We start from the raw sequence: 27,903 nt of genomic DNA, 5'->3' as shown, positions 1-27,903 counted from the left end.
TCCCGCCGACCCCTTCACACCTCTCCTCTTTACCCCACGGTCCCGCCACCCTCCCTCATATTTTCCTATGCCCCCAACACCCCCTCAGCCGCCACCCTCATCACTTTATCACCTTGTACCCCCACAGCCCCTCCCCTCTTCTTGCACCCCTCCTCCACCCTGCACCCCCCTCCACCCTGCACCCCCACCTCTTCATTCCCTTCCCCTCCTTCCATTCCCCTATGGCCACCCACCTCTTCCCCCATCCGTCGCATACCCCCCCTCCGCTCATCTCCCCCCACCACATCTCCCACAGCTCCTATCCCCACAGCCCCCACCCCTCCCCCCCACATAGCCCCCACCCCCGCACACCCCTCCACCCCACCCCCCACAGCTCCCACTCCCACAGCCCCCCGCACACCCTACCCCTCCCATCGCCGCTCTTCGCCCCACTCCACCCTCCCCCCGCATATCCCCCGCCCCACCTCTCACAGCCCCCACCCCCCACACAGCCCCTCCCCCACCCCTCACAGCCCCCACCCCCCGCATACCCCCCACCCCCCATCGCCGTTCTCCGCCCAACCCCACTCAACCCCTCCCCACACAGCCCCTCCCCCCCCACACACAGCCCCCCCCCCCACACAGCCCCTCCCCACACAGCCCCACACAGCCCCCCCCCCACGCAGCCCCTCCCCCTCCCCACATAGCCCCTACCCCCCCACACAGCCCCCACCCCCCCATCGTTCTTCGCCCCGCCCCACTCAACCCCGCCCCCTCCCCACACAGCCCCCACCCCACACAGCCCCTCCCCCCCACCACGCAGCCCCTCCCCCTCCCCACACAGCCCCCACCCCCCCACACAGCCCCCACCCCCCCATCGTTCTTCGCCCCGCCCCACTCAACCCCTCCCCCTCCCCACAGAGCCCCCACCCCCGTCCCCCGGGATCGCCCAACACAAGATGGCGAACGCGAGCGACCCTCTCCTGGAGATGTTCACGACGGACGTGGACGAGAAGGCGGTGAGCGAGCTGGTGGGCTCGCTCGAGTCGCGCCTCTCGCGACAGCGGCCCACGGTGCTCAACAGCCACGCACAGCAGCAGCCGCAGCAGCCACAGCAGCAGCAACAGCTGCCGGACCGAGGAGGGGGCCGGCTCGGAGCCGCGGCTGCCGCGGGCGGAGGCGCCTCGAAAACCGCGGCGTCGGATTTAGGCGAGGCCGAGGCTCGGTCCGGGACGCTAGGCCCACCCATGAAGCGAACGGCTGCGGCGGGAATTTTACTCTTGCAACAACAACAGCAACAACCGCAGCAGTATCAGCAGCTGCAGCAGCTGCAGCAGCAGCAGGTCGGCGGGACGAATTGCCAGAGACACGGCGGAGCGGTGGCTTCGGGTGTGAGTGTCGGTACATCATCAGCATCGTTATCATCAGCATCGGTGGCGGCAGCTTTACCGTCTTCGTTATCGGCATCGTCGGCATCATCATTATCATCAACGTCTTCACTGTCATCATCATCAGCAGTAGCAGCAGCATCGTCGTCGTCATCATCAGCAGCGGCATTACTTTCATCACCGTCAACATCATTAGCGCAAGCATCATCATTGACACAGTCATCGTTATCGGCAGCTGCATCCACCTGTTCCTCTTCCTCGTTATCATCGCAGTCATCGTCCGTTTCGGCCCCTGCATCATCATCCACCACCACCACCTCCTCCTCGCTGTCCAACCACGCCGATGTCCCCGTGCTACCTTTGGGCCGAACACCGGTGAACGGGGGCTCCGTGTACGGGACACCCGCTGGGGCAGGAGGAGGCGTTGTTTCACCTGCAAGGACCTCGAGCATTAGCAGCGGTGGCAACAGCAACAATGGTGTGGCTATGTCGGTGGTTGCGGTGGACTCAGGGCGGATGAACTTCAATGTCACCACCAACCTCAACCCTAACGTCACCCCCAACCTCATCGCACCCAACCCCATCATCACCGCCACCACCACCATCATCACCACCTCCACCAACCCCAGTGTTACTTTCACCAACCCTAACGCTGCCACCACCACCGCCGCCGCCACTTCCAACCCCCCCGGTCTCGCCACGATCACTCTGCAGCGGCCTCCTGCGAGCCACAACGGAGCACCAATCAGCATCGTCAGCACCAGCAGTATTATAAGCACCAGCAGCAACATCATCAGCAGCAACTCCATCGGACACCCACCGCTCATGTGCACCACGCCGGGGGGTGTTGTGAGCGGGCAGCCGTCAGTCATAAGTGCCGTGGCCTCTCGCCCCGCGATTACCCTCATCAGCAGTCCACAGCAACAACAGCAGCAACAACAGCAACAGCAGACTGCCACTGTGCCCACCTTGGCACCCAGCGGTGCGGGGATGATGCCTATGGCTGGTGGGCACAGTGGCGTGGTGAGGGTGAGTGTACCACCTCCACCCTCGCCCGGACCGGCGCTGAGTCCAGCGCGACCGGGTCTCGCACTCCAGCAGAGGCTGCTGCCGCCGCAAATTATTGCCCCACGACCGCAAACAATCCAGCTTCCTCCTGGCTTCACCTTGCCACCAGGTAAAGGAGCAAACGCTCGCCTCTGTTTTGGTGCTTGTCTGAGATCAAACGGCTGCATTGACAGGTTGCGTGGTGTGGTACAAGGGGGACATGGAACTGACTGTGATTTGAGTGAGGCGAGTTGATGATCTCAGCCCGGTGGCACAGGGGTCGAAGTGCTGAGCTGACGCCACTGAGCTTCTGGGTTTGAATTCTGAGGTTTGGTCGCCCGTTTAACAGTGTTCTCAAGTGTGTAGAGTTGCTAATCACATCTCAGTCATGAGTTAAAAGTCAAATATTGGCACATCAGTTTCAATTTTGTTTGTCACTTAATGTCGGCAAATTCCGTATCTAGCAAACAAAAAATGTCGTGCTATTGCCATGCGAGTAAGATTTAGCTGTAGTGGGGAGTATGGTAAAGTACAACATGCAGTGTGCAGATAACTAGGGTCACTTGAAGTAATTCTGTGCTATCTGCTTCTGCAGGCTTTTGTCGAGCACAGCATGGAAATATGGCGTTACTACGAAAGCTCCCAATGGGCACTTTCAGCTCATGACATGGCACTGATTGCACAATTTGAATAAAACTGGGGCAAAAGGACAAAACAAAGTTCAAAAAGGGCACATTCTTGTGTCCTGTCTATTGGTGACCTGTTTGTGCATGGCACCGGGTAGGAATTGTTTTGTCTCTTGGGCTAAATTGGTCCATGCTTGCTCTCTCCCAGCAAGAACAGCTGTGAGGACTGATTGGCCATGTGTCACTCTGCATATTGGTGGCTTGCTCCTGTGTGTGAACTTTTTGAGTGCTTGCCTCGACTGGTCATGAATAAATACAAGGAACTAAACACTTGAGTGTGTGCGGAAAAGCAACAGAGATGTCACTAGGAAGTGGACTGCGAAACAGAAAGAGGAACACGTGGATTATAGAACATGTGCAGGTTTCAGTGACGCCGGTGAAACTGAGGGAAAAGTAAGGCCGGGCTTGGGACAGGATACTTCGCTGGAAGGGGGATGCGGGTTGACGTTTGAGAATAATTATTGTGGCAGCCAAGGATTCGAGTCCAAGAGGGCTTCCACCGGGGAGATGGAAACATAAGAGCATCTCGAGTATTATCAGAATATTTATTTATGCTTGAGGAATCCAATGAGCTCTAAAACTCTTTTTCAGAGATGTCCAGTAAGGGGTACGGGGTCAGAACATTACAATGTACAATACAAAATCATGATAGGCGTGTCATGTATAGGAAAGGTAAACAAATTACTTAAGAAATATATACAAATAAAACTAAACCATTATTGTTATCTCGGTGTCGTTGGGGAGGCTTTCATCCAGCAGTGGATTGACCATGGCCAATGATGATTATGATGCCCCCATGTGTGCGGTGAAGTGTATCTTGTACTGTGTTGCTCAGAGGTTACTTTAAGGGATATGAGAAGTAGTTTTGTCATATCTGCTTTTGCGAGCCATTCTTTCACACAGTTGGTGATGGCACACCTCTGCAAAACTTTTGAATGCATACTTGACCTGATGACATGGTGGGTATTCTCCACACATTTTGTTTTCCTCCCACAAGTTATGGACTCGTTCAAGAAATTATAACACGACAATGCAGGGCCCTCCTGAAAATAAGACCATGTGATATTGTTCATCGCGTGTCAACCAAACCGAAAATGTTTTAAGTGTCGGCTACAATTTAGCAAATTTGGGTGAAAATCCACATGTTATAAAATGTGGGTTTTTGTAGAGTCATTGAGGTCTGATCTGAGATCATCAACTTGCTACACTTTAGAACCCGGTTTAAACCCGAGTGACTAAAATACAGATTCAAACCTAGGATCCGCAGTGCTACTTTTTCATTGCTCCAACAGTCATTACGTAGCTGTAAACTTGGATTCAAACCCAGGGTCTCAGCTTGCTGGTTCATTCCCCCCCGTATGCCATTATGAGTTGTAAACCTGGATCTGAACCCAGGGTCTTAATGGTGCCGGCTCGGCTGTCTTGACCCATTGAGCCACTCAACGACCTCGCTTTTTGAGGTGTGCCGTACGGTGCTGTTGCTCTCTTCCCATCACCACTGGTACCGTCGGAGGCTTGCAGATAGACGCACAGGCCCCATATCAGCATTGCACTGTTAAGACTAAAAGCGTTTGCCCACTCTGTGGTGAGCGAGCGCCAACCTATTCATCCCAGCGTCCATCGCTTCATCCCTGCATGCACCGCTTTTCATCTCCTATCCACACGATACACAGAGTGGTCGGTGCACATTTTTTTGGACCCTGCAGTCGGCAAATCTTTGCCAAATTTTTTCCTGAGTCCCCATCAAGCATGGCCACTTTTCCTCTTCCCTAGATCGCCAAGCGGGTGGCTCTTCAAATTTTGCGTTATAATTGGACCCAGTGAAAGTGTGACGGTGACGAAGTTTAAGATAAAAGATTTAAGTCTACCCCTTTGCAAAGGCTGCCACGTAAAAAAAAAACAATTCTATAGTTACGCCTCACCAAATCACCCTACATGCTCCCGATCCCATCACCTCTCAGATACCAAACAGAGTTGAGCCTCGTTAGTACTTAAATGGGTGACCACCAGGGCTTGCCAGCTGTTGTAGGTATGTGGCTGCGAGGTGTACTTAGCAGGTGGCAGTACCGAGTGTCAACACCCTTGTCTAATGCGTGGTGGGTTTTCTCCTGGCTTCTCTGGTTTCCTCCATCACAAAGCCAAACACTCGTTCATGCCATCGCTCAAACATCCCATTCTAACGAAACGCTTTTCTGGATTAACATGTGTCATTAAGCAGTGAACTTTCATCGACTTTCTCTCCGCATTCCAAGGCTTCCCCGGCAAAGTATATTGCCGAGTGAGGTTTCCACAAAAGCGCTCGTGTTGTTGTTGTGCGGACTTCAACGCTACGTAAATCGGCCAACTCGGTAATATTTAATTTCCCTCTCGTTTGTGCCCCAGTACTTCCATAGGCAAAAGTCACCGTCTTCACGGATCCGATAGCGGTGTCTTCTCTGAAAACCCAGGCCTCTTTTCATCACTTCACACAACTCCTGATATTTACTTTCATGTCAGAATCAGAATATTTATTCTGGAGGAATCCGATGAGCGATAAGGCTCTTTTTCACAGATGTCCAGTCGGGGTGGGTAAGAACGTTACATGTGTCCGTAATAAAAAAAAAAATTAGTTGTCCCAAGGAGTAATACCAGTTATCACGTACTCGGGATTGATTATAAGAAGCACTTATTTTTGTCTGCACTTGAAAGCAAGAATTGGTTTGGGAGGTGGGGGGGGTTCTTAAAATCCAGTAGGTGCGTGTGTGAGACCAGATTTGTGTAACGTTATTGACACTGGCCAGAAGTTGGGATGCGTGCGTCTTACCTCCCCGAGTGTCTTTTCAGGAGAATACGGCGATAAACACGGCAGCAGGCCGGAGTACTTGTGTAAAACTGGCCTTCGTAATGAGAAAGCAACATCGCATTACAATATATCTGCAATGACGTGGATCGGAAACATCGACAAAGACAACGAGAAATATAACAAAAAGATGGAAATTGCACAGAGGCCTGGACAGGTGCACGCTTGTAATTAAATTTAGAGACATAAAGGGGAGGACATGTATTACACAGCATACGCAGGTTAACGACATCCTCCACACTCCTCTTCTTGGTTCTTTCGGTAAAGTCACGTAGAAGGGAAATAATAAAATAATAAAAATAAAACATCAAATAATTCTCACGACGTTTCGGCCACAACGCAAGCAGCCGTTCTCAGGTGAAGAACAGCGTCATTCAGACGCTGTCTTTCCGACAGACCTGTTCTTCACCTGAGGACGGCTGCTTGCGTTGTGGCCGAAACGTCGTGAGAATGATTTTATGATGTTTTATTTTTATTATGTTATTATTTCCCTTCTACGTGACTTTACCGAAAGAACCAAGAAGATGAATCCCTGCAGTCACGAAAGCTTTAAATCGAAATCCTCCACACTGTTAAGAAATGTAGATGGGCTTGGGCAAGATGCCTCGCTAGAAGAGACGATGGCCAGCGGTCCCGACTAAGGAGATGGAGTTGCAGGCAAAGGAGGGAAAATGCCGAGAGAACATCGCGCTGCAGGAGATGGGGCATTGAAATTTGCTCGTGTGCAGCAGCAGCAAAATGTATCGGTGGCATCGTAGGCCCGGCAGACGTCGGTGGCTTTGAGAGGCCTTCATCTAGCAGCGGAGATGTCGTGGCTAATGCTCATGATGACGTTAAGTTCGGGAGAGCGTGCGATGATTTGGAAGCGAGAGGAACAGGCGTTTGTTTCTAATTTGACGGACACGGTAGGAATAATGGATTATTATTAATGAGGCCCTATATTCTTCTTCGATGAAAATATCTCTGGGTCTCAAGATTTTTTTCAGGAGGTTCCGGCATTGGAACAATGATTGATCAATTTCATTCATCAGTGTTTGGCTTGCACTAGTATATGCCGATAATTAACATGTTTTTGTCTCGTAAACATCAAGTTAAACAAACGATGATTTCTCTTGGAGGGACACGGACAAAAAAAATAACTATGTGCAGTGTGCATAGACGGCTTTGAATACGGCTCAAGGTTGAAATGGTGATGTAAATTGTCGAATGAGAAATTGTGCAGCGCTTTTGAAAAATGTAATTCAGAAATCAAAATCAACGCAACCCTTGTACCTGAATAGGAACGTTTTCAGTCGGTGCAAATTGTGTGAGCGTGGATATCGCCCGGGGGTAGTGGCACACGCCCATAGGCCAGCACTGTTGAGACTAGGGTTGGGGGATCGTGCAAATGCTGAGAAACTCCATTCCCCGTGTTGTGTGTCGCTGTGCCGTACGCGAGCACGCCAGGAGAAGGCGATAACAACAAAGTGTGGACTCGTATCATCCGTCCCTCCTGTATGGGTCTAGAGTGTTGCCCTCCTCCTCCCCCTTGCACGCGTGGGTTTTCTCCAGGTGCCCCGGTTTCTTCCCACGTGTATAAACAATCATTTATTGGCTGAAAACATCTTAAAATAAAAAGCACTTCTGCGATTGGGCAATTAAATTGTTGGCACTGGCTCACCTGCCTGCCTGCTTGTCTGTGGTTTCTCAGCGATTGTGAGATGAAAATGTCTCAACCTATGCGCTCGTGTTTTAAAACCAAACATTATTTAACGTTACAATTACGTAACGAAGCGTGGAAAGATGCGCATTTGATATTAGCAGCATCGATTATAAATAAATTATGTGGATTTGAGAAGAAATAGTTTTAGAAATGTCATGTTCAGTTAAGAAAGTTGAGTAGGTTTGGGCAGGGCACATCACTAGAACACAATTGTAGCCAAAAAATATGGAACACTTCCGAAAGGACGACCACCGCGGAGATGGAGCGATATCAGCCCTCTGGCATTATCACCGTGAGCCGTCATCCATTCGTGGATTGATCAGGGCCCGATGGCGGATTGAACGGCGCAACCCTCCCCCGCCCGCCTTGTTAGAAAACGGCCCTGCGGAAACGGCTGTCCTAGAACGACTTGGGAGGCTTCTTCAAGGGTCCTCTGGTCCACGCGTTAACGGCGGATTGACGCGAGAGCCGTTCGTGGAATCTGCGATGCGGAACACGAGGTTGCGGCGCGGTCTTTTACGTCGGGGCCCGTCGAGAGTTTTCACGCGAAATAGATTCATGCCAGTGTTGGAATGGTCATGAAGTTGACCATTGCGATATGCCGCCGTCACGTGCACAGTGCGACGATTGTGAAATCCTTCCATAAAGTTTTCCAAGGTCCCTCCCTCCCCTCCCCTGTACTTTCTAAATATGTAGCAGCAGCAGCAGCAACAACAACAACAATAAACTTCATTGAGTGCCGTAGACGCTGAAATGAGCCGTTGGACAGCACTATTTGTGCTGTTGTCACTTGTGGTCACAGGTCCCTCTTGCGAAGGAGACTTTGGCGAGAGATATTGGGCGGCTGGGTGGTGCGCTTGTGCTTTGCAGCACCAATAAACGTCCTGGGTTCGAGTCCCGACTCGGGTGCCTTACCTGTGTGGGATTTGTACGTTCTGTCCCCCGTTCTGTATGGGTTTCCTCGCAGTGCCAAAAAGACAAAACATCCGATGTATTATTTAGCAAAACATTCCGATGTAAAAAATTACCTGCAAATTACGTAATTGCGATCACACGTAGCAATATTGCCCCCTTACCACAGAGCACTTGGCAGAACCGTCCTGTAAGAGAGTTTCAGATTCGTTGAGGGCTTTCGCGTAAACAAGTGCAGTAATAATAATAAAAGTAAACAATCTGACGGGAGCGCTCGAAGCGTGCGAGCCTGTCACGTGCGCCTACCGCGCTGTGCTGCATTGTGGGCAGCAGAGGGCAGTGCGACAACCCTCCCCATTGTTGTTGTACTTTGCTGCTACCGTCCTTATAGGTCTGCTCCCCATCTTCACTCAACTGCATCGGCCAGAGCGTGGTGAAGTTTGTTGGAATAACCATCCACATGGCCGCATGGAATGGGGAGGCCCTCATTCAGCAGTGGAAATGACAGAGGGTTTAAAAAAATATATGATCGTCGTTAGAAATGACATGATTGTTTATTTGAGTCCTATGTATTTTTTATTTTGCGTATGTGCAGATTAATGGACACAGGACTTCTCACCGATTATAGTCTGGGTCGCCGGTAGACTGGAGCAGGCACTGGTTGACAGAGTAGGCACGTGACTTGCATCGCCTACGGCCCATAATAGGCGCTTGCGAACGACACTTGCCCCAACAGTCTGTTGAAAGCTACATGGGGGGGAATCTTTGGCTTGTGCCCACCCGCAGGTACGGTGATGGTGCGCGCCGGCGAGCAGGGCCAGCTCTTCCTCATCCAGCAGTCGGTGCTGGCGCAGGCCGGTGGCGCCGCCCCCCACGCCGCCCCCGTGCCCCCCTCCCCCACCGTGGCCACGGTGGCGCACGCCCCCAGCCCACCGGCCGCCAGCCCCACCAGCCAACCGCAGCAGGGAGTGCGGCTAGCCGCGCTGCAGGTACCCGCGCTACCTTCGTCTCTCCGCGCACCACCGCACTCGGCAACCACTAACCACCACCCAGATTTAAACAGAAAAAGGTAAGGCCCACTGAGCTGTATAGCTTCTTTTTAAGAAGCGACCTGGCCACAAAGGAAAGCTCAATGAAGTGGGCTTATCACGTGTACATTTATAGCAGCGGCCAGATTATATCTAAACACATGTTTATAAGCCAGAGGACTCGGAGAAAAATACACACGCGACCACGGGGAGAGAGACACACAAACTCCAAATATACAACAGGTGTCAGGGTCGGGATCGAATCCATGACCTCCTGCATACCAGGCGAGGTAGTTAATATCTCGCCACCGTCGCGCCCACTCACCACCACCTCCGCCACCACCTCCACCGTCGCCACTGAAAACCCAACCCGGGCTCTGTTAGCCCATGAACAGCGCAACTCTAGCCCAGTGTCATCAGCGCAAGGGCTCCATTCACCACGAGTGAGGGTGAACATATTCCGGGTGGGTGTCATGTGACACGGTACGGTCCAGGTGTCCAGCGGTAGCTGTGGTAAGGAAATAGCGGAATTTTGAAGGCCCGCCGATGGAAGATGCGAGATGCTCGGCGTCGTTCGGCAGGAGAACGAGAGGCTCGGGGGTCAGTCGACGTCGGGCACCGGGGTTTCGCGTCACTCCTTTTAACGTTTGCCCCTCTGCGCGTGCCCGTGTCAAGATTGCGTCGGTGACTCCGCCGGTGGGGGGGGCGCCCACGCTCGCCGCTGCGACGCCGGCCCCTCCCGCAGGGCCCGCTCTTCCCGCCAGCCAGCCTCCGCTCGTCTTCACGCCGGTACGCCCACATGGTGCCCTGCCACGCCTTCTCCTGCGGCCGTCTGGAACGCCCTTCCTTCCGATGTTAGGAAGTCACTGGGGCGGTGAACTTCTAAATCGTCTAGATTGAAAACTCACTTCTTTAGAACTGCTTTTTGTGTTTAGTTTGATGTCCTGCCACATGTATTGTTAACATGGTTGGCTACGCACGGTGCAAAAGAAGTTGAACATACCATTTTATTTTGATTCCTACTTAAACGCATGCGTAGAAAATGTAAAATTATTCAACGATTTTATCCATATTTGTGCTATCGGAGTCATGTCACCAAACGGAAGTATCCATGTGAATTTTTTGCAGAGCAGTGTGCTACCCTCCGCATTTAGAGCACTCCACTCTGAAGTGGATATCACCTGAGATCCCTTCAAGTGCGCGTGTTTCGAGCAGCCGTCAGTGATTTGACTGAGATCATAAACTTGTTATACTTGAGAAGCCGAATTAATTACCGACAGCTGAAACCCAGGTCTGAGCCAAAGTTCTCAGCAGTGCCGGTGTAAACAACTTTTGGTTGCCCCAAAATATTTTTTCCCCTATGGTGTACGAACATGCGATTCCACTGGCAAACATGTTTCCATTTACTTATTTGTACCCACAGGGTTGGACCAGTGGGTTACGGGTAAGGCGTTAACAGTCAGGTTAAGGGTTAGCCGCTTACATTGGTGAGGGAAAAGTGAAAACCGTTCATGCGTTGTGAAAAAGTAAAACTACCAAAAAAGCAAAATAAGCAGCCGTTTCCAAAACAAGTTTGGGAAGCTATCTCCAAAAATATTCGCATGCATATTGCACAACGCGCAAAGAAAGGTTACATTGCTGTAATAAAATAAGGGAGGACAAATACTCGTGCGCGGAACCAATATTCTTGAACATTAGTTACTGTGGGGGGGGAATGAATATTCTGGGGGAGGGAACGTAGACAGTATGTGCCCTTGAAAAATCGGGAGCACTCATAAGGTGGCCCACACATATCCAGGCTTTGAATAAAGAAAAAAAGATTGTAAGAAAATGTTTAACTACCGGGATGTTAACTACCTTGCCTGGTGTCCAGGATGCCATGGCTTCGATCCCGACCCTTGACACCTGCCGTATATTTAGTGTGTCTCTCTCTCCCCGTGGTCGCGTGAATTTTTCTCCGGCTCCTCCGGTTTTTCCCTCCACGTTTGGAAACATTTGGCTGCTATACATTTCCACGTGATAAGTCACTTTGTTGAGCTATCATTTGTGGTCAGGTCGTTTCTGAAAAAGAATTAGTTTTAATAGTTAAATTTTTTTTCCATGTGGCCGCCTCTTCCTTTTGTCCGCTTGCGTCCCTCCCTCCCTCCCTCCCTCCCTCTTCACAGGAGGTGATGGAGAACGTCAAGAAGTGCAAGAACTTCCTCTCGACGCTCATCAAGCTGGCGTCGTCCGGCCAGCAGTCGCCCGAGACGACACGCAACGTCAAGGAGCTGGTGCAAAACCTCCTGGTGGGTGCAGTTGAACGCAAAGACCCCCCCCCTCCTCCCCCGTGTGTGGCCTTTACAGGTTGTTGGGGGCGAGAGTAGGCCCTCGGCAAGGTAAGGTAAAAGTGTAAAAAAATTAACCCGTAAAAACTAAGTTTTTCACTATAAATCCTTTATATGCGTGGCATCGGTTTTATTTTATTATTCATTTCTGCTTTTCTTGAGTAAGAGTTTCATTTTTATCACATTGGTATTTTAAATTCAATATGAAAATTTTTTTTTCCTAAAAAGTGGAAAATTTTGGAACAAATTTTTCACTAAAATAAATTGTCATGCACAACGAGTCTGTGTGCAAAATGTCAGCTCGATTGGATCACGGGAAGTGGGTTAAAAAACGACCGAAAGATTTGCACGGTCGTAAGCGCGCAAGCAAGCAAGTGATCTTAATATAAAGGATTTAAAAACAACGAGCCTACCTTTACCCTACCTTTTACCTTACCACAATACAATCACTCTACCCTACCTTTTACCCTTTAGCAGGTAAGGTAAAAGGTAAAAAGCAACGAGCCTACCTTTTACCCTACCCTTTATCCTTACCCCTTGGTATGTCCACACCTTTACCCTTTACCTTTTTACCCTTTTACCCGGTAAAAAGGGTACAATTACCTTACCTTGCCAAGGCCTAGGCGAGAGTGCTGTTGTAACTCGAGACCAAATAGTCAGGGACAAGAATTTGCAATGCAATGAAAAAAAACCACGCAAAAAGAAAATCCCCTTTTGCCGAATGCGAGTTTGCGTTCGTTTTTTTATTGTTGATTGAGAGGGTGTGACCTGAGAGATGTAACGACGTGGCAAAGCCAATGGCCTCGCCCGCCGTCCTGCTAGTAGTTGCAAGGCGATCGGTGCTGAGTGATTGGCGGAGAGTGCTCGCGACAGCGCGTGCTTGGGCAGGTGAAGAGAGCGAGACAGAGAGAGCAAGACGGATAGACTGGGGATTTCAGGCCATTCACCTGTTGTCCGTTCGCGTGAACGGACAGCTGTCGAGGCCGGTCGGTAACGAAATTGATGGCGACCTTGTTGATAGTGGTGATGATGCTGGTGATGGTGATGAATTTAATGGTTGCGTGATGGTGATGATTATAAGGCGATGATGATGATGATGATCATGATGTTGGTAAAGGTATTGATAATACTATTAATGGTGATGGCTATAATTATGGTCGAGGATAATGGTAATAATGATGATAGTCGTGACATTGATGGTGGTGGTAATGTTGGTGATGATAATGGTGATAATGGTTACTATGGTTATGATTGTGGCAATGATGCATGTGTGTTGAACTTCTTTCGCACCATGATGATGATAATGTTGGTGATGATGATGATGATGACAATTGGCGATGACGACAACAACGACAATGGCGATTGTTGTCCAGGATGCCAAGATGGAACCGGAGGAGTTCACATCGCGGCTGCAGAAGGAGCTCAAGTCGTCGCCACAGCCCTACCTCGTGCCCTTCCTCAAGGTTTGTCCTCGCAGCCGACCGGCGCAAAGCGGCGCGCATAGACCGCCGGGACACCACCGCGGAGCTGCGACGAGCACCCACATGGTGTCGTGGCGGCCGTGGCGCTTGAGACCGATGAGTTGGGTGGGGTGGATCTGGTGGTCCTCACCGTGGTCTATGCCGGTTGGAGACACTGGAGCCGGCCACCGCTGAGAATGCTACGCGTTAATTCTGGTTTCAGCCGCAGCGCGCGAATCATCGGCATCAGAGTATTTTATTTATTTAAAGCTTTCGTGACTGCAGGGATTCATATTCTTGGTTCTTTCGGTAAAGTCACGTAGAAGGGAAATAATAAAATAATATAAATATAAAACAATAAAAGCACATAAAACATATTGTTTTATATTAATATTATTTTATTATTTCCCTTCTACGTGACTTTACCGAAATAACCAAGAGTATCAGAGTATTTGTTTAACCCGGAGGAATCCAATGAGCTGTGAGGCTCTTTTTTGGCAGATGTCCAGCGGGGACAGGTCATAAAGTTACAAGAACAAACGATACGACAATAACGATAGGAGTGCAAAGTATAGGGAAACAAAAAAATTCCATTTTCAAGCGTAGTTATTTGTCTTGGTCCATTCACCCACGATCAACTTTTCAGATTGATTTTTTAATTAGATTAAGTGTGTTTTACTCAAATGAAAGTTGTTTGGAAGACCAATTGGACGTGTTAAAATCTATACGTCCTTATGAAAAAAATATTATTAGACGTTCTTTACATTACGTCAAATAAGTGCGTTGAGGATGCATTTGGAGAGTTTTGGTTTGAAATGAGCTTAGATGTGATGGATTTCATCCAATCACAGATGGTTAATGTCAGGGCTGTACAAACACAGATCACGGTGTATGACAGGTACACAAACAATTCGTTGATGGCAAATGATAATGTACTCGCCTAACAGAATAAAATGGGGACATTTTTATACGAGTTATTTTTGCTGCTTCTTAATGGAAGGCCTTGAACATACAACGTTTAAAGAAAAAAAAAACTTAATTTAGTATGTCATCTTTGCGAATGGCTTATATTTCAGGCAGGAATTACAACAGAGAGAGAACAAATGGATACCATAAAAAGGGCAGAGCTGGTAAAACAGACCAGGGAAAACGAGCCGGGAGCCAAAGGCACCTCAGATTGACGCGGCTGGCTACGTACGGTGCGAAAGAAGTCCCACATACATCCACGCGTACAAGCACAGACGAGAGTGCAATAGAGACGAGACGTATTTAGACAAGATGTTCTGTACAAGATAGCAAATACAGACGAAGACGGAGTAAATATGACAACGAACATGATGCGTATACAAACAAGCTGGGAATAATAGACGAGAGAGTATAAAAGAGACGAGATTTAGACCGGATGTTTGCGAGATAGGAAGTACAAATGAGATAAATAGGAATTGTCGTCCCGAATCGTGACAGTTCACTCGGTTGCACTTGAGAATCCCAACCGCGGAGCGTCTGTATGCCGCGGTTGCGCGGCAGACCAAACCCCCAGCAGCAGGAAGTACGCGCGAGTCGTTCGGAACAAACGTGTCTGTACAAGCGAGGTAAGAAGAAAAATCTTCGATTCCCGACTTGTGATTGTGACGACAAATGGGTGACGAGGCACCGCATTGCCGTTGGAGTTGCAGCGTCGCTCCGTTGCTCTTTGACGGCGACGGCTCTCTCTCTCACCGATTCACCGAGGCACACCGGAGCGAATCCCAGCACCGGGAACGATGGCTCATGCCGTGCCGGCGCGCTCTCTCGCAGAAAAGCCTGCCGGCCGTGCGCTACCTGGCGCAGAACCCGCAAGCGCCGACCCAGGCGGTCCTGCAGGTCAACGCGGTCGGGACCCCGACGACCTCGACCGGCGCCGCGCGACCCCTGGGAGCGCAGACGCACGCGGCGCAGGCACCGCTACACACGGTACGGAGGTGGTGAAGTGGTGGTGGTGGCATTGATGTGTTGGCAGTAGTGGTGGTATGGCTGTATGTATGTGTATGTTTGACTTCTTTCGCACCCTACTTCGTCAAATCGTGTTAATCGGAGGTGCGGGGGAACGACAGCTAAGCATGAACATCCGTGTTGAAGAAATTCGTTTTTAATTTAAATTTAAAAGTGCATAGTTCCAGTGGCTTTCTAATGTCGAGGGGAAGAGGGTTCCAGACAGCCACAGAAGCGCATCTAAAAGCGCACGATGCAGTCCACCGTCTTTGTTCGATGGTTAGGCTGGTGATGATCCTGTTGATGGTCGTGGTGGTAGCGATGGTAGTCGTGTCATAGTGACGGAGAGGATTGTGATCTTCGTGATGGTGGTGGTAAATATTCTGAAATTGACGGTAAAATTAAGTCACTGATGTTTAGTTTATTTTGTTTAACCAGGTGGGAACTCAAGAAACGAGCGTTAGGGCAATTATTGCTATAATATAAATATCATTCGAATTCTTCAAATATGGCAAATTTGGACCCTGACGCCAACACGATAGGTCACTCTTGCTAATGCCATCGGGGGCATCCGTAACATCCACTGGGGAGCAGACCGCATGCAGAAGCATTATTACTTTGGATACTACACCCGCAAGAATAAGCAGGGCGGCCGCTGGATTTGAACCGTGAACCTCTGCAACAATCGGCGAACGTGCTCCAGCTAGGCCATGTCACGAGCCGTGGTGATGGTGGTGTTGGTGGCGGCACCGGCAATTGTGGGGAGAGCTCACGGCCGCTGTGTCCGTGTTGATATGCTTGCGTTGATACGTTTGTGTTTTGCTAATCGTGGTGCTGTCGGCACTTGCGGCAGTGATGGGGATTACGATGGCGCTGATGGCGGCGGTGGCTGCAGCGATTCTGGTGCTCCCGTTGTTTCGTGTAGTCAAATGCGCGTCAAGAATCAACGGCGATATTTTCGCATTGCTCTGCTGTATCTATCCTGTCTCTGGCATTTAAAACGAATTTGCTGGTTTACTAATAGATGCCTATTGACAGAATTTTCCCCAGTGATCTCATTATCTTAACAAGGGTGTAATGCGGTGTGTGTGTGTGTGAGCATGTGTGTACGTGAGTGTTAGGCATGTGTATGGGTGTTTGTATGTGTACGTGTGGCGGTGCGATTAGCGCTTCGCTTCGCTACGAACCCGGCGGCCCGAGTTTGATTCCCGCTCATGGCCAACACCAGTGACGAAAATCTGAACCTGTCCTGGGCCTCCCCTAGGTCGACTCGGCCTCAGATGAGTCCCTGGTGCGGTGTGCGAGGCCACCGACGTCCTCGTGTGCCGTGCTGGCCTTCGTAGGTGCTCGCTTAACGGCGCTTGCCCCTTGACCGTCTGTTAAGGCTCTACGGGGGATGGGGGGGATCTTTTGTCTTTGTGTTGTAGGTTCTGACGACGCAGCATGCGGGTGGAGTGAAGCAGATTGTGCTGCAGTCGCAGGCTCGCGGCAGCACACACATCAAGCCCGGTGAGCAATGCACTCGGCGACCTACGATTCACCCCACGATCCATCGATCCATCGATCGGTGATCGTAAACTGCACAGGGACTTCCGGCGGGCGGCGCGGATATCTGGTGAACGAGTCGTCAAAGCGTCCTCAACAAACGTCGTGAACAAGTGTCGCCAGCACTCGCTCGCTTGCCGGCCTGGACTACGTTAGCTCATTCCTCATCCGTTTGATGTCCTTACACGGGCTATCTGAACTCGATCTAACCTTGCTATGCTGCCACTTCCATGGAACAGAAGAAGATTGGTTCGCTCGTGTGGTTTGGCTCGATGCGCGATGCTCCTTCACTCGTTGAATGTCTGCCTTCCGACGAGGCGCCTAACGATCGATTGAAAATAATTTGGCGACTTTTTGTTCAAATGATTTCTCACCTCCACGGTACCTGAGATGACCTATGGTTTACGCAAATTGCACCCGAATTTTGCATTTGTGGCAATGGAGATGGCAGAGGGCAGTGCAACAACATCCACCGTTGTACCATACTCGTATGGTTCCTCTTCTATGCTCCCCGCCGCCACCAACTCGCGTCGACCAGCAGGGTGAAGCATGGTCATATTATAACAAGCCCACGGTCCACACAGATGCGGAGAGGCTCTCACCTAGCAGTGGATAAACAAAGTGGTTGCACATGCTGTTAAAGTCCAACTCTGTCCCGTAGAGTCACACGCGTTTCGGTTGCCATATTATATCCCTAAAGTGGACCTTTAGGCTCTTCCAAAGTGTTTACTTGGTCCCGTTGACCCTTTTCCGATGACGTGTACGTCATCAGTTTTTCTTCCGACTTCCGTTGCAATTGCGTACGTTTACGGCAGCGACACGGATTCAATTCCAAATGGAATCGAAATCGATTCCGAAAGGAATTTGAAGTAAAGGGCCATACGGGGTGGGCCGTGGGGCACAGTTTGGCATCGGCTGTCATGGAAGTGCGGTGGTCGTGTCGCTACGGTTCTCTGCGGTGAGTACGGTCCTACGGTCTTTAAAAAACAGCGGTGCTGTGCCTCGAAATAAAATGAAAGCCGAGCCGCCCTCTTTGCGCGTTTCTGAGATTCGGCAGTGAATGGAACAAACACCCTGCAACTTGCGGACGTCATCGGAACGGCAAAGGGTTAACAGCCCGCGGTGCTGACGCGGTACCCGTGTTTGACCCCGTTGCAACCCCTCTGCCCCCGTCCCCCACCAGGCACGGTGGTCAAGGCTCAGGGCCCTGCTCTCATCAGGCCACCCCCCACAGGCGTGCCGGGAGCCACCGGGCTGCAGGCATCGGCGAGCCAGAAGGGGAAGATGAAGGATCCAGGGGGCGGCACTTTCAAGTACGGGGACCCTAACGCGCACACACATGCACGCACGCACACACACGCACACACGCACGCACACACGCACGCACATGCACGCACTCTCGCGCGCGCACACGCACATGCATGCACGCACACACACACATGAATCAGCATGCCTTCTCGGAATCTGAATTTTATTTCAGTTGGTGAGGCCCCCCATTGAGCCAAGCAGCTCTGTTACACGGACGACCGCAGCTCTAGACCGTCGCCAGTGGCAGCAGTTGCGAGGCATTGCAGTTACATAGAGTTGCATGGAGATCTGTAGAGTTAAATGGAGAACCATGGCGTTTCATGGACATTCATAGTTACATTGGGGCTCGTGAGATCACAGCCCAAGACCGTCAGCAGTGGCGGAAGCGACAGGACATTGCAGGGTAGCAATATGCAAAGTATCCAGAGCACAGACACGTCGCAATAATCATTGCACGTAGCAACAATCACCGTGGCAGGACCCGCCGGCAAGAGTCGCGAGGCTTTGGCGAGCCCTTCCCCCTGGGTAAGCAAGTTGCGAGTCTCCCCTTCTCTATCCCCGTCCCTTGCTCCCCCTCCCTCGCCAGGGACGATGACGACATCAACGACGTCGCCTCCATGGCGGGCGTGAACATCAACGAGGAGAGCGCGCGCATCGCGGCCACGGGCTCCGACACGGTGGGGACGCAGATCCGTTCGTGCCGTGACGAGGCCTTCTTGTCGGCAGGGCCCCTCCAGCGCCGCCTGCTCGACATTGGTGAGAAGGCGGCACAAGCAAGCGGACGCACAAAGACAAAGTTCCCTCTCTGTACAGCATTAAGAGACTATCGGGGCAAGTGCCGTTAGCGAGCGGCACCTGTGAAGGCCGCCACGGCTTACACAAAGGGATGGGGTGGCCAGCACCACACCCTAATGGTGATGTTTGCACGGGTACTCGACCCAGGACTGGTTCAGATAATCGTCACTGGTGTTGTCCCTAGTAGCGATGTTTACACATCGCACCAGGTACTCATTTGAGGCTGAGTCGACCTAGGGGAGTCCCAGGACCGGTTAAGATAATTCATCGTCACCGGTGTTGGCCGTGAGCGGGAATCGAACTTGTGTCGCCAGGTTCGTATCGCAGCGCGCTAACCGCTACACTACCACTCCCCATGGACACAGAGACGCATGGCCATGTGCAAGTCGCATCGACTCGCCCAACCGGTAGCACGCCTCTAGCAAGCGAAGCTCCGTTAAGATCGACCGATTGGACTAGCGGGTGCGGTCGTGGTGATGGCGGGCTGGTGACTGGCAGTCGTGGTGGAGGTGGTAGTAGAATTTGTGGTTATGATCTTAATTATTCAGCTGGTACTGATGGTGGTGGTAATGATTGGCCCGTTAGCGGTTGTGACACGGCAGCAGGGTGAGGCGTCGTGCGTTAGCGAGCACCCGTTTTGGCCATTGTCGCCCGACGTGTGATTGCCGGGCAGTGGTGGGGTCGGCACGGAACACCTGGAAATTGTCGTCTAACCGGTGCTGGTGGTGAGGGCAGAGCTCCCAGGTACAGTAAAACCTTGGATTGCGAGCATAATTCGTTCCGGAAACGTGTTTGTAATCCTAAGCACTCGTATATCAAAGCACTCGTAGATCAGTTGTGATCACGTGACGCTGGGCAGACAAAGCGTGTACACGTACTACTCGTATTGCAAGACCTCGCTCGTTTATCAAATTAATATTTATTTAAAAATGTTGCTCGTCTTGCAAAACACTCGCAGACCAAATTACTCGCAATCCAAGGTTTTACTGTATTTCGGTATACTCTGGTGGCAATTCCACATTCTTTTGACAGGATCCAGGCTGTGCGTTAAGTGACGAATGTTGAGTTACCACTAGATGGTGCAGTCTCACCATGTAGAGCTCACTTTCTCTACCCCTGGAAAATGATGAAGACGATTGGCTTTGGGCGTGTGTTGGTGGCCGTGCTGGTTGTGATGAAAATTGTGGTGGTTGTAGTGATAATGTTTGTATTGGTGGTGGTGATAATGAAGATATGGGTGATGGTGGTGGTAATTGACTGGAGATCGTTGTGGTAATTGGGCTGCTGTCTGTCAGTGGTGATGGTGGTAATGATGATGAAGTTTATGTTTATGATTCTGGTAGCAATGGTGAATTGGGATGGTAATGGTAGTGATATTGATCATGGTGATGTGGTTCTGCATACAGGGAGTTGTGTCAATTAGATTGTCTCTGATTGAGCTAATTTATAGGATGTGCGTGCATGTACGTGTGGTGTGTACGCGTGTGTGTACCTGTGTGGTGTGTATGGTGTGTGTGCGGTGTGTACGCGTGCATGTACGTGTGTGGTGTGTGTGCGGTGTGTACGCGTGCATGTACGTGTGTGGTGTGTGTGCGGTGTGTACGCGTGCGTGTACCTGTGTGGTGTGTGTGCGGTGTGTACGCGTGCGTGTACGTATGTGATGTGTGTACGGTGTGTACGCCTGCGTGTACCTGTGTGGTGTGTGTGCGGTGTGTACGTGTGCGTGTACCTGTGTGGTGTGTATGGTGTGTGTGCGGTGTGTACGCGTGCGTGTACCTGTGTGGTGTCCGTGGTGTGTGTGCGGTGTGTACGCGTGCATGTACCGGTGGTGTGTATGCGGTGTGTACGTGTCAGGCCGGCGGTACGGCGTGACGGAGGTGCCTGCGGACGTGGTGGGGTTAGTGTCGCACGCGGCGCAGGAGAGGCTCAAGAACCTGGTGGAGAGGCTGAGTGTCATCGCACAGCACCGCACGGAGACGTACAGGGTGAGTGCACCGCACCCAGACGATCGATGTGCACTGAACTGCCCAGCTCCCGTATTCGCCCACACACTCGCCGTCGAACTCACTCGTCCTCTCACCCGCATACTCCTCGCCTGTGCAATCCCCCCCTCCCCTACTCGCCCGCACGCACGCTCGCCCCCCGCCCGCTCGCCCGCAGGACTCGGACGACTCGGAGCAGATGAGCGACGTGAGGTCTCAGCTCAGGTTCTTCGAGCAGCTTGACCGCCTGGAGAAGCAGCGCAAGGACGAGCAGGAGCGCGAGATTCTACTCAGGGCGGCCAAGGTTGTTGCTCTCATGATGTTGGCGCGGAGAGATGTGGGGCGTGGGGTCTGGATACGAGAGTAAAACCTCTCTAGCTCGCTCTCACCAAGCCGAATTCTAGTAAGACAGAATTTGGGGTGAGCCTGAAAGCATACCACGAAAGAAACGATAAGGAGATCAACCAAAAGGCTACGACCGGAACACTGCACGACAGAGGGTGTGCGTATGTGTGCGAGCAATTCTAAAGCTGCGTTGTTGCTTATCCTTTGTATGCAGTCGGGTGAACTCGTGCCCTTGGATGCCACAGGCTCTGCGAGGGCATTCTCTCCTGCGCGTGCTCTCTCTCTCTGTCTGTGATACTTGACCAGAGTCAATGAGGAATCCTTTTTCATATATATATGAAGTTTCGCTGACTGGCACGCGGGCAGACAAGTTGCGTGGTGGTGACATCACCCACAACCCACAGCGTTGAGGCGGCTTCGTGCGTCACCCTGACATAACTCTCTACTCCGGCCACAGATACCGCACAAATGCGCGGGCAGCTGTAGATTTATATATATATTTTTTCAGGGCGGTGTTATTGACACACCTGTTCCATATATATTATTATACTGGGGGTTGTTCGGGGGCGCCTATGGCGCCCCCTCACAACCATTTACGACCTTCGGCCTGGAAAGTCACGATAAAAAATTGCACACGAACGACGCATTCACGCAAGCACCCGATGCTCCGTTTTGAAGTAAAAAAATTTAACATCTTTTAATTGTATTATGTTTTGAATTGGATAATTGTATTTCTTCATTAAAAGCTTACATCATTTTTACATCTGGAAGACTTCATTGAAAACGCCATTTCGTGTGAATTTTCTCTCGTCGTTAAGTAGATGGCCTTGCTGGGGGTTCGGTTCGATGCGGACTTTCACCTGTTTGGGATTGCGGGATCGAGACAAGGCGGCACGGAGCTGCTGGCCGTGCGAGTAGACCACCGTCTGCAGATCGATTCCAACGTAATCGAACGTCTGTCCCTGCGCCTCCGTCGTTCATGCAGGGGGCGCGTAGGTTTGCAGCGCCCCCTGCATGAAAGCGACGGAAAATGCAGCGTTCATCACAGATCGATAAAGTTGTGTGCTTATATACGTGTGTAAAGTGTGTGTGAAACGTCCAACCACTCGGGCCGTCAGGCGCTCACTACGCCGATGACCCAAGCTGATGCCGACCACTGCTCTCTGACCCAGGAGCGGTCCTGGCATCAGGCCTACGGGGTCAAGGTCGGGGTCAAGGTCGGGGTCGTTTGAACGTCGAGGTCACGCAAGGCGACGTCGACTTCGGTGACAGGGCCCCCCCCGGCCAATGTAACCCCGGCTGTCGCTTGCACACAACGCTGGGTCTCTCATCCTGGTGCTCCGTCTCTGTCTGTCTGTGTCCCTCTCTCTGTCTCTCCCTCTCTGTCTGCAGAGTCGGTCTCGACAAGAGGACCCAGAACAAGCCCGGCTCAAGCAGAAAGCAAAAGAGGTATAAAGATCCCCCGTGTAGCCTTAACAGACTTTAGGGGCAAGTGCTGTTAGCGAGCACCTATTTGAAGGCTGGGGTGGGGTGGTCACCACCACGCCCAGAGTGACCGGACACGATTCGCACGCATGAGGGGGCAACACTCCCATCCCATACAGAAGGGGACGGGTGATCCTCGTCCGCAATTGTCCGCGCCGCGTTCTCCTGGCGAGCCATGGTACGGCACCGTGATGATGTCCACGGGATGATCCACCAACCCTCGCCGCCAGCGGCTGGCTTACAATCTACCGCCGTCCGGCCCGAGGTCGCGGCGATCGCAGCGCGACGGTGGCGGCTTTCAACGAGTGAACGACACCACCGGATTTCGATTTAAAGCTTTCGTGACTGCAGGGATTCATCTTCTTGGTTCTTTCGGTAAAGTCAAGTGACTTTACCGAAAGAACCAAGAAGATGAATCACCACCAGACTCGCACAAATGACCCCCCCCCCCCGCCTCCTGACCCGTCCGCCTTTCTCTCTCTCCCTCCCCTCCGTCGCCCATAGATGCAGCAAGCGGAGCTGGCTCAGATGCGCCAGCGAGAAGCGAACCTGACGGCGCTCGCAGCAATCGGGCCACGCAAGAAGCGGAAACTCGACTCGCCAGGGCCGGGCACGCCGGGGGAGGTGGGGGGAGCGTGCAACTCGCACCGTCACGCGTGTACAAAGACAAAAGATCCCCCCCAGGGAGCCTTTACAGGCTGTTGGGGCAAGTGCTGTGGTCAGCACCCTGCCCGGCACCCTTTGTCACCCGGCCAGTGCTGATGTTTACTCATCGCACCGGGTACTCGTTTGAGTCGACCTATGGCAGGCGCAGGACAGGTTCAGAAATTCGTCACTGACTTTGACCGTGAGCGGGAATGGAACCGGATTTCTATAGCCCCGCGAGCTAAATGATACGCCAAACCTCCCCACTGTAGTACACACAACAACAACAACAACCACTAAGGTTTACACCATTGGAACCTCATTTGCCAGTTAAAAATATGCTGATTGTTTTTTAACCTTCTATCTGGCAACAAAACTGACACCTTTTTTTACAAGGAGTCATGTTTACATAGACCACAATACCTGCAGTCATAATGCAAACAAAAAACATAACTCTGGTAATGTGCACTGTTCTTGAAGTTGATTGGTCCACACCCGAGACAGCTTTCCTTAGAGCCCAGTCTCACATGGGTTGGACCAGATGACGCCAAAAGGCGCACAACTCAAAGACAATGCACCATCAGAGTATGAGAGCTCGGGGTAAGCATTTACACCATTGGAACCTCATTTGCCAGTAAAAAATATGATAATTGGAATCAACTTCAAGGACAGTGCACATTATTAGAATTATGTTTTTTGTTTGCATTATGACTGCAGGTATTGTGGTCTATGTAAACATGACTCCTTGTAAAAAAGGTGTCAGTTTTATTGCCAGATAGAAGGGTAAAAGACCAATTATCAACCACTAAGGTGTCAGTGACTTCACAGTGCTTGTGCCAGGCTGTGTGTGAACTTTAGTGCCACTGAAGTGTCGGAACGCCTGCTGGCGGGAGGTCACGGGACAGACCCAGGTGCCGTGGGTTGACGCACTGAGATGACTGGCCGATGCACCACCTGTGCTCCCTACTAAACGCAGACGCGTACACACGCGCGCAAATAATTGTACACATGCAACAACAACAACCGCCATTCACCACTATGTGGCGGTGACGTCACCACGGCACTTGTGCCAGGCTATGTACCACTGTAAGGCCACGTGAAGTGTAGAACGCCCGCCGGCAGGAGATCAAGGGACAGACCCAGGTGTCGTGAGATGACACACTGAGGTGGCTGGCAAGATGCACCGCCTGTGCCCCCTACAACACACTGCACTTGAGAAACCCAGTTTATTCAGCTGAAATCCGGATTCGAACTCGGGATCTCAGCGGTCGGTGCCAGCTCACAGGCTCCAATCGGAGTCAATCTCCACGCCTTCCGTACCGCCATCTCTGCTCGCGGGGGTCTCGGTGACCCGGCATTCATCTTCGCCATTTGACCTCACCGCGATCGCTGCCAACCTTCAGTAGCGCAGCCCACTGCCTAGTTCCACGTTCGTGCGTTGGCCTCGCAGCGTTCGTACAAGGCGAACCTGCAGGAGGCAGTGCAGAATCGGTTGGGTGGATTTGTCGTGAGGTGAGGGTTCAGTTTGACCCTACAAAACCATCGCAGTGGGTGTTTTCCCCCCCTCCCCCCCCGGAAACTCATTTCCTTGCCCACGCATACCAAAAGTAAATATTAAAGCTTTAAAACTCTATTTTGTTGAAGCATTCGTTGGCAAATGCACTGCAAACCCGGCGATCCCTGAGTTGGATTTACCGGCCACGGCTTGGGTCATCGGCGAGTGGAATCTTAACGGGTCCTGGGCTCCTCCTGACTTTGGCAGCCCGCACTGAGACCGGCGTGGTGAGGTATGGTCAAACGACTCCCACGGAGCCACACGGCCGTGGGGAAGCCTTCATCCAGCAGTGGATCGGCTCGGGGGTCTCCTCGTGGGCGAGGCATTACGTCTCGTACCGACGCTCCGTCGCTTCGGAGCGATCCGCACGGTCGCGGCGTACGCGCGCTACATGCGGCGGCGGCGGTGGCGGTGGTGGCGGTGGTGGTGGCGGTGGGGACACGTGAGTGATATTTTACCTCCGTCTCTCCAGGCCGGGGGTGGGGGGCCCGGCGCTTCGTCTTCCGGCGGCACCGGCGCGGCGGGAGGCAGCGGCGGGGGGGGCGGTGGAGGCCGTCGCGGGGCCCGGTGGCGGTGGTGGTGGCGGCGGCGGTGGCGGCGGGGTGCCGGGCACGCCGACGAGACCGTCGCAGCGAGCGCGCTTCACCAGGGTCAACCTGCGCGACCTCGTCTTCTTGCTGGAACAAGATCGCGAGACGGCGCACTCGCGCGTGCTGTACCGCGCGCAGCTCAAGTGACGCTCGCTTTACGTCTCGGGCCGCCGACGAGGGCGAGGGGGGGGGCACAGAGAGACAGAGAGATCGGAGGCGCCGAGATCGGCCGAGTGCACCCCGCCCCCCCCCCCCCCCCCGACGCCACCGAAGGTGGAATGGTGCGCCCCGGGTGCTGGAATCTAACCGGGTCTACCTCCCGGTTTGGCGGGGACCGGACCGGGCCGCGGTCGGTGTTTTGGGCCCTTCCTCTCCGCTTGGAGCGGAAGTTTGACTTGCACGGCGGCGGGCGGCTTGCGAGGATGACGGTGGCCGACGTGCAACGTCGCCTCGGCTCAAGGAGAGAGAGAGAGAGCGGACGGACGCCAGTTCCTCGCATTGGTCAACCCGGGACCGCACCGACACATGGAACGCGACTCGTCGACCGACCGAATTGACTGACCGACCGACCGCTCTTGCGAGAGAGCGAATGACCGACTTGCCGACCAAACGAATGACCGACGGAGCGACTCGCCCCCCCCCCCCCCCCGCCAACCGTTTGACCCACATGACCCATCGAACGAACGACCAGCCGACCGAACTAACAAACGACCGACAAATGACCGAACAACGACCAGACACCCCCCCCCCACTAACCGATCGACCGCGAGACGCCAAATTGAGGCAGCTCGCAAAAAACGCGGTTCTTACCGAAGGGCTCCCTTCCGTACACACGTAGCCGCCCCCCTCACCCCACAGAACCAATGAATGGTGGCGAGGGTGGAGAAAGGGGGACCTTGCCTTTAACCGCAACCCCCGAGTCACCGCCATCCGCGCCCCACCCCCCCTCCCCACCGCCTACCAGCACCCCTCCGACGCTATAATCGCGCGCGGTCAACACGTCGCGAGGTTTTTTTTTTTAATCGCCAGAGGTCTTGTTTGTTTGTGCGTGCGTGCGTGCACGCGTGTCCATCTGGTGCGGCGTTTGTGTGTGTTTTTTTTATTTTTTACACGCACCGTGTCGTGTCGCTCGCGGCGTCGAGACTCGTATCCACGACCTGCAGAGGGACAGGAAATGAAAAACAATTGCACTTGACCTGTGTGTGTGTGTGTGCCGTCAGGAAAAAAAAGAGGGCTCGTTCTTGTGTAGTAAGAGGGCCCCCCCCCTTACGCCCCCTTCACTGCCCGCACGCGCGCGTGCGTGCGTTGTACATTGTGTGTATGTGTGTGTGTGTAAATACGAGGCGAGGACTTTAATACATGTGGTGTTTATAAATGAGAATTTGAGAAGTGGTATTTTAATAGAACTTTGAACCAGCGGCACGCGAACTGAGAAGTCGGGAGTACGAGATATATATACGAGTCTTGTATGCATTTTATAAGAAAAAAATATCCTAATAACTAAGATTCTTTATTTTCAATAATTTTTTGCTCTAAAGTAAATATTGTCTACATTTATTTTCACGGTGTGCGTAGTTTTCTTTTCCTTCTTCTTCCGTGTCGTACATTACAAAGAGAGACGCAAAAGGGGTCGGGGGCCCCGTTTTGCCTCGTTAACGGTGGCACACGGAGGAGGGATGGGTGGGACAAAACACCACGCGCGCGCACTTTGTCGGGGAGCGGTGGTGGCGCCAGTAGCTGTTCACAGCACTCCGCTGTGTGAACTCCGTGACCTCGGGTTTGATTTCTGGCCACAGATATCGTTGTGAGTGAAATCTCGCCACCGATACCGGGCCAAACGACACGCGTGGTGATTGTCAAACTCCGCGCCACTCCCACCATGATCCGCACGGTGGTGTGGGGAGGCTTTCATCCAGGAGTGGATTGAGAAAGGGCTATAAATTATTATAAAACTGTGCGCACAGCATCATTTTAACATTTTTTAAAAATACAAAATTGATAGCTTTGTGATACAAAATAAACCTTTTTCTACCAATTAAATTTTATTTAAATGCTATATTTGTAATCTTCACATTTTTTCATACTTTTCCTGTCCATTTAAATGTTTTATCGTATTCAAGGCAGGTACGTCGTGCCATTTTATTAACACCAAATTTTTTATATATTTTTTTGTATTGCTTCCAAGTTTGACACGGCTCACTTATCAGCAGAAAACTTTAAAATGATGGCTATGTTGTGAACAAAAAGCATTCTGTTCTATTTTGTAAAATGGATCGGATAATTTGCGAATATAAATGTTACACTTCGTCCATTC

The 27,903-nt window shown here is 52.0% G+C and overlaps 1 protein-coding gene across 1 annotated transcript; it reads left to right on the top strand.

Moving 5' to 3' along the window:
• Positions 1 to 904: 904 nt before the first annotated feature.
• LOC144732322 (uncharacterized) lies at positions 905 to 27,645 on the top strand. Its single transcript, XM_078613797.1, has 14 exons — positions 905 to 2,544; positions 9,340 to 9,542; positions 10,257 to 10,370; positions 11,747 to 11,869; positions 13,282 to 13,371; positions 15,166 to 15,321; positions 16,767 to 16,848; positions 18,068 to 18,197; positions 18,779 to 18,948; positions 20,842 to 20,972; positions 21,148 to 21,273; positions 22,707 to 22,763; positions 23,304 to 23,423; positions 25,472 to 27,645. The coding sequence occupies exons 1-14, from the start codon at positions 939 to 941 to the stop codon at positions 26,144 to 26,146; spliced, it is 3,783 nt and encodes a 1,260-aa protein (XP_078469923.1). The 5' UTR covers positions 905 to 938; the 3' UTR covers positions 26,147 to 27,645.
• The last annotated feature ends 258 nt before the right edge of the window (positions 27,646 to 27,903 follow it).

Source organism: Lampetra planeri, chromosome 42 (assembly GCF_965212315.1).
Source record: "Lampetra planeri chromosome 42, kcLamPlan1.2.h2, whole genome shotgun sequence".
Taxonomy (NCBI): domain Eukaryota; kingdom Metazoa; phylum Chordata; class Hyperoartia; order Petromyzontiformes; family Petromyzontidae; genus Lampetra; species Lampetra planeri.
The sequence above is the reverse complement of the archived record's forward strand: the minus strand, read 5'-3'. Positions and strand labels throughout refer to the sequence as shown.